The following is a 10,991-nucleotide window of genomic DNA, read 5'->3' as shown; positions in this document are numbered from 1 at the left end:
AACATAGGAGATTGATCAAAGCTGTAGAATCTGCAGTCCAACATTTGTAAAGTAATGCATTAAGTGTAAAGAATTCTTACTGAGTACATTATTTCTCCAGAGCTACAAAAAAAGATTTGGGGGTACTTGATTCAGATGATTGCAAAATGAGCAGTGGCCAGATGGTGGCAAAAACACTTTGAATTGTGGGGTGCATCACAAGAAGGATCAGCTGCACTAGATCACAAGAAATGATAACCTGAAGGAGATCTTGATTTCCTCCTATATAGATTTCTTACTAGAGGGATCCCCAGTAGGAGGAAGGAGGTCCTAATTCTTCTGTATACATTTTTATATCATTGGAGGGATCACCAGCAGGAGGTCCTGATTCCTTTATATAGATCTTTATATCACTAGAGGGGTCACCAGCAGAAAGAGGAGGTCCTGATTCCTCTATACAGATCTTTATAACACTAGAGGGGTCACCAGCAGGAGGAAGGAGGTCCTGATTCCCCTATATAGAGCTTTGTCACTAGTGGGACCACCAGGTAGGAGGAAGGAGGTCCTGATTCCTCTATATAGATCTTTATATCACTAGAGGGGTCACCGGCAGGAGGAAGGAGGTCCTGATTCCTCTATATAGATCTTTATATCACTAGAGGGGTCACCAGCAGAAAGAGGAGGTCATGATTCCTCTATACAGATCTTTATAACACTAGAGGGGTCACCAGCAGGAGGAAGGAGGTCCTGATTCCTCTGTATAGATCTTTATATCACTAGAGGGGTCACCATCAGGAGGAGGGAAGTCCTAATTCTTGTATATAGACATTTATATCACTAGAGGGATCACCAGCAGGAGGAAGGAGGTTCTAACTCCTCTATATAGATCTTTAGATCACTAGAGGGGTCACCAGCAAGCAGAGGAGGTCCTGATTCCTCTATATAGATCGTTCGATCACTAGAGGGGTCATCAGCAGGAGGAAGGAGGTCCTGGTTCCTCTATATAGATCTTTATATCACTAGAGGGATCACCAGCAGAAAGAGGAGGTCATGATTCCTCTATACAGATCTTTATATCACTAGAGGGGTCACCTTCAGGAGGAGGGAAGTCCTGATTCTTGTATGTAGACATTTATATCACTAGAGGGATCACCAGCAGGAGGAAGGAGGTTCTGACTCCTCTGTATAGAACTTTATATCACTAGAGGGGTCATCGGAAGGAGGGAGGAGGTCCTGATTCCCCTATATAGATCTTTGTCACCAGCAGGAGGGAGGGCCTGATTCCCCTATATAGATCTTTAGATCACTAGAGGGATCACCAGCAGGAGGAAGGAGGTCCTGATTCCTCTATATAGATATTTATATCACTAGAGGGGTCATCGGAAGGAGGGAGGAGGTCCTGATTCCCCTATATAGATCTTTGTCACCAGCAGGAGGAAGGAGGTCCTGATTCCTCTATATAGATATTTATATCACTAGAGGGGTCATCGGAAGGAGGTCCTGATTCCCCTATATAGATCTTTAGATCACTAGAGGGGTCACCATCAGGAGGAGGGAAGTTCTGATTCTTGTATATGGACATTTATATCACTAGAGGGATCACCAGCTGGAGGAAGGAGGTCCTGATTCCTCTATATAGAACTTTATATCACTAGAGGGGTCATCGGAAGGAGGGAGGAGGTCCTGATTCCTCTATATATCTCTTTAGATCACTAGAGGGGTCACCAGCAGGAGGATGGAGGGCCTGATTCCCCTATATAGACCTTTATATCACTAGAGGGGTCACCAGCAGGAGGAAGGAGGTCCTGATTCCCCTATATAGATCTTTATATCAGTAGAGGGGTCACCGGCGGGAGGAAGGAGGTCCTGATTCCTCTATATAGATCTTTATATCACTAGAGGGGTCACCGGCGGGAGGAAGGAGGTCCTAATTCCTCTATATAGATCTTTATATCACTAGAGGGGTCACCAGCAGGAGGATGGAGGGCCTGATTCCTTTATATGGATCTTTAAATTTCTAGAGAGATCACCAGCAGGCAGAGGAGGTCCTGATTCCTCTATATGGATCTTTAGTCCCCCTGTGTTCCCCCATACCCAAAAGTACCAGGCATTATTTTTTTGCTCCTGGCAGGAATTGGAAGGGGAGGCGAGTTTGTGCTGCTGGTGAACCTGTTGCCTTCCCCTCTGTGAAGACATGCAGCAGTTTTGTGAACTCTTATGCTCTGTTGCAGCCATAGAGAGGTCCAATGTGAACCCCGAAAGCCAGCTGCTGAATAGCACATGCCTGGTGGTGGCAAGTGTTCTACTTGGAGATTACAATGACTGATAGGCTTCATCTGTATGTACAAGTATCCCGTTCGTGGTTTAATCTTTCCTTCTTGATCTGTATTCCAGCACCCTACAGAACGATGTGAAACCAGTCCTGGAGAAGTTAACTCAAGACCAAGATGTAGATGTGAAATACTTTGCACAGGAAGCCCTCACAGGTACATGCTGGTGGCTGGTGTGAGCGAAAACCGAACTAATCTGCACAATATCAGGAGTGTGTCCATGTATATACAGATGTAAACGTCTCATCAAAATTTGTATTTCGGCTGAATTCCAGGCCATCTGAATACACAGATGCATATCAGGGTGCAATTATACCGGCCAAAGGATTTAATTTCTCTCCACCCAGTCCTAAGATTTGGCACAGCCAGGATTAGGACACCATTTTCTGTTATCTGTAGAAAAGGGAAACTGTTGTGATGTCATCAGTGGTCTCAAAACTGTGGCCCTTTGTTGCTCTTGGAGAACTATTACTCCCACTGGTACCACATTGAGACACCATTCCTATTTTTTCTGACACCAACAATTGGGGACTATATCTCCCACTGATTCTAACAATAGGGCACCATTCCTCCTGCTGATGCCAATGATGGGGCACTACTTTTCCCACTGATACCAGCTCTGGGGTGCAATTTCTTCCATTAATTCTAATGATGGGGCACTATTGCTCCCACTGATGGCAATAATGGGGCACTATTCCTCCCACTGATACCAATGATGGGGCACTATTCCTCCCACTGACACCAATGATGGGGCACTATTCACCCCACTGATACCAATGATGGGGCACTATTCCCCCCACTGACACCAATGATGGGGCACTATTCCCCCCACTGACACCAATGATGGGGCACTATTCCCCCCACTGACACCAATGATGGGGCACTATTCCCCCCACTGATACCAATGACGGGGCACTATTCCTCCCACTGATGGCAGTAATGGGGCACTATTCCTCCCACTGATACCAATGATGGGGCACTATTCCTCCCACTGATACCAATGATGGGACACTATTCCTCCCACTGACACCAATGATGGGGCACTATTCCTCCCACTGATACCAATGATGGGGCACTATTCCTCCCACTGACACCAATGATGGGGCACTATTCCTCCCACTGATACCAATGATGGGGCACTATTCCTCCCACTGATACCAATGATGGGGCATTATTCCTCCCACTGACACTAATGATGGGGCACTATTCCTCCCACTGACACCAATGATGGGGCACTATTCCTCCCACTGATACCAATGATGGGGCACTATTCCTCCCACTAATACCAATGATGGGACACTATTCCTCCCACGGACACCAATGATGGGGCACTATTCCTCCCACTGATACCAATGATGGGGCATTATTCCTCCCACTGATACCAATGATGGGGCACTATTCCTCCCACTGATACCAATGATGGGGCACTATTCCTCCACTGACACCAATGATGGGGGACTATTCCTCCCACTGACACCAATGATGGGGGACTATTCCTCCCACTGACACCAATGATGGGGGACTATTCCTCCCACTGACACCAATGATGGGGCACTATTCCTCCCACTGACACCAATGATGGGGCACTATTCCTCCCACTGACACCAATGATGGGGCACTATTCCTCCCATTGACACCAATGATGGGGCACTATTCCTCCCATTGACACCAATGATGGGGCACTATTCCTCCCACTGACACCAATGATGGGGCACTATTCCTCCCACTGATACCAATGATGGTGCACTATTCCTCCCACTGATACCAATGATGGGGCACTATTCCTCCCACTGACACCAATGATGGGGCACTATTCCTCCCACTGATACCAATGATGGTGCACTATTCCTCCCACTGATACCAATGATGGGGCACTATTGGTCATCATACTAACCATAGTACAGTGTTTCTCAAACTTTTTTCAGTCAAGGCACACTTTAAAATTATGGACAGTTTTTTGAGGCACCCCATTCTAATACGTAAAAAAAACTATTCTAAAAATTTTATATGACGCAGAAACATTCAGCAACTATTCTTCCAAAGCAAATACACTTTTGCACACTGGTACTCAGTGCTCAGACCAGCTCTATAAATTGTGGAGTTTGGATGTAGAGAAGAGTAAAGCAGATAAACAGGTACAACTTATGTAGGAGGATTTGGTTCATCTGTGCATCACCTGAGGCCAGTCGCTTCACTGGGTGTATGGAAGGGTTTACAATCAAATGAGCTGGATATGGAATCTAGAATGTGAATCTACTATGGGGCAGCGCAGTGGTTAAATGGTTAGCACGTCTGTCTGGCAGTACTAGGGGTCGTTGGTGCGAATCCCAACCACAGCACCACCTGCCTGGAGTTTGCATGTTCTCCCTGTGCCTCTGTGGGTTTCCTCCGGGTACTCCGGTTTCCTCCTACACTCCAAAGACATGCTGGGAATTGGATCCTGTCTAAATTGGCCCTAGTATATGTATGTATGAATGTGAGTTAGGGACCTTAGATTGTACGCCCCTTGAGGGTTAGGGACCTTAGATTGTACGCCCCTTGAGGGTTAGGGACCTTAGATTGTACGCCCCTTGAGGGTTAGGGACTGATGTGAATGTACAATATATATGTAAAGTGACAGCGCTATATAAGTACCTGAAATAATGTCTTCTTGCCCTTTAAATGAGTCCACTTTTTTTCTCTCTCCCCAGTGCTGGCTTTGGCGTAAAGGATAGTCCTAGAGATGCCGGGGGTGACACTCCATCACAAGGCCGACTCTCTTGCACGACTTCCGTTCTGCATTCGTTCTCATGGCTCCGCACTGTAACCCGCCCTTGGTCTGATCCTCCTCAGTGATGTCGTTTTTACCTCCCGCGGCCTCCCGGATCTCAGCTCTGCTCCCGTAGTCCCGAACTCTACTCACAATAAATTATCAGCGGCTGTGGCTTTCAACCCTCTCCTGCAGTTTTCCTGTCCTAAAGGACGCCGAAGGGGATCATTTGTTCACATGGGTGCTTTGTTTTTAACGCAGGTTCTAATGGGAGTATATTGGAGGGAGGGAAAATGGCAGCTTTTTTTTTTGGTGAAATCTCGCTTTCAGATCTGTGCATTTATTCCTGAACAGTGCTGTAAGTGTTTAACATTGTATAAATAAATCATGGTTCCACAAACCTTTGTCAGTCCACTTGGCCTCGGTTCCTTTTTTTTTTTTTTTTTTTTTTTAAGCTTTAACTCCTATGAAGAGGCCAGTCGAGCTCAGACTTCCAGACCCAGCATGTTCCGTCCTTTAACTTGACTGTCACTTTGACTTCTCTGTCAAGATCTGAGAACTAGCGGTGCGCACAGGTGCACATTCCTAGTTCTCTGCTGTGATGTTCATGTACTCTGGGCACAGGGCATTGTGTTTGAGGACTTAAAAAGGTGTACTGTGTTAACCAACCAGACTCTGCATTTCCTGTTATTTCTTCTTGACCAGTAACCCTTAACATTTTTTATTTTTGCCCAAATAACCATTGAGCTAGCTGGCAACTAGCTGCTCTTCTCTACCAAGCAACTGGCCGGTGCTGCCTAGCAGCTGGCCGCTGCTGTCCCTAATCCATCTCCTGATAGTACCGAGCACTAGGAATCACTCTGCACATGCTCAATTCAGTGTGTATTGCTAGAGTATTTTTATTTTTTTTTTCTTTGGTAGGGTCCATGTGATGAGCACTGTACAGACAGAGGGTCAGGGGTTATGCAGCCTCATAGGACAGTCAATGCAACTGGCCTGTGCTGCTGCCGCCTCCGCCCAGCAGCTGGCCTGTGCTGCCGCCTCCGCCCGGCAGCTGGCCTGTGCTGCCGGGAGCAACTCTACTCTGTGTATTTGGCTATGAAAACAAAATATCCAACAACACTCCAGTGACCTCAAATAAAACGTAACTTTATTGTTCCAGCCAAAAAAAAAAGTTGCCCAGATCGTCACTGACTGACGCGTTTCGTCCAAACCAGGATAGGTTGAATTGCATTAGTGCAGGGAAGGTCAGTACTGACTTTCTGTATGTCTGTGCAAATCCCCTCCTAATTTAGGAGGTTTACTAACAGTGGTGCACACACAATCTGGTGCAGCTGTACATAGTAACCTATCAGCTTCCGGCTTTTATTAAATCTTAACTGAACACGCTAAAGCTAGAAGCTGATTGGCTCCCATGCACAGCTGCACCAGATTTTGAGTGCACCAGTTCTAATAAATCCCCCCCCCCCTCTCCACCAATGTCATTGGAGTGTGGTTGGGTGTTTTGCCTATGCACGAGGAGCTTCAGTTGGCCAGCAGCCAAACAGAGGACCTGGGAGCTATGGTTCTTTCTTCCTCCACTGTGTACTTACCTCTTGTACTTACCACTCTCCAAGCTTTCTGCTTGCCAAGGCAGCTTCTTTCCTAGCAAAACCAGAACCCCCGACATCAGCTGGACTGACAAAGGTTTGCCGAACCCCCATGCCTATTTATTGGACTGCCTCCTTTCCTTCACTTACTGTATTAAGAATGAAGTACAGTCTCACACGATGGTTCTGTAACTTACTAAATGCTTCTTCCTCAAGCCTCCATCTTTGGGGCAGCGTAGAATGTGTGCGTCTTTACAAGTCCTGGATTTATCGCTCACTTGGGTTTACCTGGATGCCTTCTGGAGCCTGAAGAGGAGTGTAGGGTCATACCGCATTTGCGCACTGTACTTGTAGATGTCACAGGCTGCATGTGTAGTGAATGAATTGAAGTGTAATGCATTGTACTTCATCTGCGCTGCCTTTAATTGTAAAATTGCATAAAAATACACCAACATTTGAGCTAGTTTAAGCGTTTGTGTGATTTTTATTTATTTTTTGTACATACAGAATAACAGCAGGCTTTGTGAAATGGTTAAAGTACAATGTAGAAAATGTTTTTTTTGTGTTTTTTGTTTTTTTTTCTCCGGAAAGTAATATTAACCTCTTCACGCTGGCAGAACGCAAATGTGCGGCCTTCTGGCGTCTGGGCCTAGACGCCAAGCGGCCACACATTTGCGTTTTTTTTTTTTTAAAAGACGTGCTGAGAACACGCGCCCTGCACATTCTCAGCACACATGTCCGGTACTCACGGAAAGGTTCCGATCTCCACTTTCGATCAAGACCTTTCCCGATCATGTGACGGCGCATCATGCCGGTCACATGACCCTAAACTCTTACAGAGCCGGGAGGTGCCGGCGTCAAGGGGTTAACCACTTCAAGTCAGGAAAATTTCACCCCCTTCCAGTCCAGGCCAATTTTCAGCTTTCAGCGCTATCACACTTTGAATGACAATTGCGCCGTCATGCAGCATTGTACTCATATGAATTTTTTAGCTTTTTTTGAGACAGATAACGCCTTTGGTGGTATTTATTCACCACTGGGATTTTTTTTTTTTTTTTGCTATATAAATGAAAGTCCAAATTTTGAAAAAAGTCTTTCTTCATAAATCTTGGCCAAAATTTATTCAGTTATCTTTTTAGTAAAAAAAACAAAAAAAAACAAATTACAGTATTTTCTGGCGTATAAGACTACTTTTTATACTTAAAAATATACCCCAAAAATTGGGGGTCGTCTTATACGCGGGGTATAAAATGTGAACCTTGAGTTTGTTTGGGTCAAGCTGGCTGGATTTGTGGTAATGTACATACAGTATACCGCGCTGAGCCAAGCTGGCTCAAAACAAATGTCCCTATGAGAGATGAATCTGTCAGCCTGCTGGATGTGCGGTATATACAGTATACTGCGCTGAGCTAAGCGGTTTCAAAATGTACCGGTACGTCCCTACTGTAATCAGCCCGCTGGATGCGTATGTACGGTAGCTGAGGCTACATACAGTATACACTGGACCAATCACGGCGAGCGATGTATTCTACTAATGAATACAAAGCCTGCTTGGATTGGCTGAGTCAGAGAGGTGGGCTGATGATGTCACAACCTCAGCCAATCCGAGCAGGCTTTGTATTCATTAGTAGAATACATCGCTCGCCGTGATTGGCCCAGTGTATACTGTATGTAGCCGCAGCTACCGTACATACACGCATCCAGCGGGCTGATTACCGTAGGGACGTACCGGTACGTTTTGAAAGCGCTTGGCTCAGTATACTGTATATACCGCACATCCAGCGGGCTGACAGATTAATCTATCATAAGGACATTTGTTTTTGAGCCAGCTTGGCTCAGCACGGTATACTGTATGTACATTACTGCCCATCCAGCGGGCTGTATATATACTGTATGTAGCCGAAGCTGCCGTATTACCGCACATCCAGCGGGCTGTATATATACTGTATACTGTATGTAGCCGAAGCTGCCGTATTACCGCACATCCAGCGGGCTGTATATATACTGTATGTAGCCGAAGCCGCCGTATTACGCACATCCAGCGGTAACCATCCGATTTGGAATTTGATCCATATGATGACTGTCTTACAAATGTAACACAAGATGTCATTCATGAACTTATGATGTCAGAGGATGAACATGAGGATTTTGAAGGATTTTAAGTACCGGTAAGTCATAACCATTTCAATTAAAAAAAATCTGATGTCTTTAAATGGTGTTGCCTCGGAAGGGGGGTAGTCTTATACGGCGAGTATAGCCCAAAACCTATGTTTTAACTGGAAAATTAGGGGTTCGTCCTATACACCCTGTCGCCTTATACGCCGGAAAATACGGTAGTTTGTAACAAATTTTATAATTTTTTAAAAAAAATCAAATTTTTATTTTATTTTATATTTGCTTTTTTTTTTTGCTTTTTTTTCATACTGTCACCCTAGCAGTACAGTGTCACCATAGTGACACCGTACTACTTGTGGAGGATGATGATTTTTTTTTTTTGTTTTTTTTTTTTTGCTTTTACACCCATAAAGGCTGTAAAAGCAATCATTTCTCCTTCTCTCTGGCTGCATTCTTGCAGCCATTGAGAAATACTGTGTGAGCTGTGATTGGTCACAGCTTGTCACATGGTACAAGGCTGTTGTGAATAGCCTTGCACCATGTGACCTCTGTGATCATTCACATGTAACCCAAATTAGTTTATAACCAAAAATTATAATTTAAAAAAAAAAAAAATTACAATTTTTTATTCTTGTTTGCTTTTTTCTTCATACTGTCACCCTAGCAGTAGAGTCACAGTGTCACCACTACTATAATAAATGTATACTTGCCTGCTCTGTGCAAATGTTTTTTGGACAGAGCATTCCTGATCCTCCTTCCTCAGGTCTCTGCTGGTGCTCCTGGCTCCTCCCCCATGCTTGGTGCATGTTGCTTGCTCTGGGGGCAGTCAGTCCTACACAGAGCGCCGCTCAGTCCCGCCCTCTGCTCCCTTTCTCACTGGCTGTGATTGACAGCAAGCGCAAGCCAATGGCTCCCACTGGTGTCTCAGCCAATGAGGAGAGAGGGAGACCGAGAAACCCAGGAGAGCTGAGACACCAGTGCACATCACTGGATCAAGATTGGGCTCAGGTGAGTATAATGGGGGCTGTGGGGGGGGGGGGGGCAGCATAAAGGTCTGTTTTTGTTTTTTAAATCTTCAGCCTTTAGAACCACTTTAATGCATTCTCTACACTAAGGTAAAAAAATCGTATGCATGCAGCTCCCCCCCCCCCCCCCCCCCCGCAAGCCTCTTATACTTATCTGGGTCCATTGAAATCATGCGACTTATAGTGAAGTCGCACGATTTCAAAGTCGGGTGAACCGCCGATTTGCACGATTTGCAAGACATCTGACACCGATGTCTACAGGGCTGTGGATAAGGGGGGTAACACCAGTCATCCTGTACGGGGCCCAGGCAGCTGGGTGAATCGGATGTGGACAAAGAGGGTGATCAGCTCATTGTGGGGGGCAATTACTGGAACCGATCCCCTGTGTGGCTCTCTGCAGCAGCTTCTTCTTGGCTGCTTCTTGCCCTCCCGCTGGCATTCAGCTGCTACAGAGAGAGGCATACAGGGGATTGCTTCCAGTAATTGCCCCCCCCCCCCCCCCCGCTGCACCCATGACTATCCCTGTTCACCATACATTTCCCCCCTACTGCCCAGCCCCCCCCCCCGTATGCCCCCACCCCACAGTGCCACTGCCTCCCTCCTCTGCTTCCTACCAGCAGCTGCAAGCACATAATAGGATCCTCCAGGATGGAGCGTGGGAGAAGGGCCCTGTAAATGTCACATTTACCAGCCCCTTCCTTTCCTGAATGAACACAATGATTGATCGGTACCAATCACTGTGTACATTCATAACAGAAGCATAGTAAACTGTGGTTTTTATTTGGAGGGGGCAGGCCCTGTCGGGTTGGTTGTATGGGGCCCTGGGCAGGCCCTGTCAGGTTGGCTGTATGGGGCCCCCGTGGTTTCTAACAGCAGCCCTGGATGTCTATGCAAATCGCACCAAAACTGCTTTAGAAATCGGTGTGGCTCCTACCAAGTCAGAACCGCATTGTTATGACCGCTGTAATTGCAGACAATAGGATGCGACTGGGCATACGATTTTCAAGTCACATGGCATGCAAATCGTACCCGATGTGACCGGGGTGTTAATCAGAATTCTCTGATTACATTCAGTTATATAGTCTTTCAGCTCTATTTCTCTTTTTTGGTATTCTATTATACAGGATTTATACATTATTATTATACAGGATTTATTTATTATTATTATTATACAGGATTTATTTATTATTATACAGGATTTATT

At 45.7% G+C, this 10,991-nt stretch overlaps 1 protein-coding gene across 1 annotated transcript in view; it reads left to right on the top strand.

The window, feature by feature from the left end:
* The window catches only part of LOC149432706 (uncharacterized), a 51,230-nt gene extending 44,119 nt beyond the window's left edge, over positions 1-7,111 (top strand). Inside the window, exons 14-15 of the mRNA XM_089665002.1 lie at positions 2,374-2,465; positions 5,000-7,111. Coding sequence (XP_089521128.1) covers positions 2,374-2,465; positions 5,000-5,016 — 109 coding nt within the window. The 3' untranslated portion in view covers positions 5,017-7,111. The remainder of the gene's footprint in view (positions 1-2,373; positions 2,466-4,999) is intronic.
* Positions 7,112-10,991: the final 3,880 nt, after the last annotated feature.

This window comes from Staurois parvus, unplaced genomic scaffold (assembly GCF_062004578.1).
Source record: "Staurois parvus isolate SC_StPar_1 unplaced genomic scaffold, SC_StPar_1.0 ptg002113l, whole genome shotgun sequence".
NCBI classification, from domain to species: domain Eukaryota; kingdom Metazoa; phylum Chordata; class Amphibia; order Anura; family Ranidae; genus Staurois; species Staurois parvus.
This window is presented reverse-complemented; position numbering and strand designations above follow the sequence as displayed.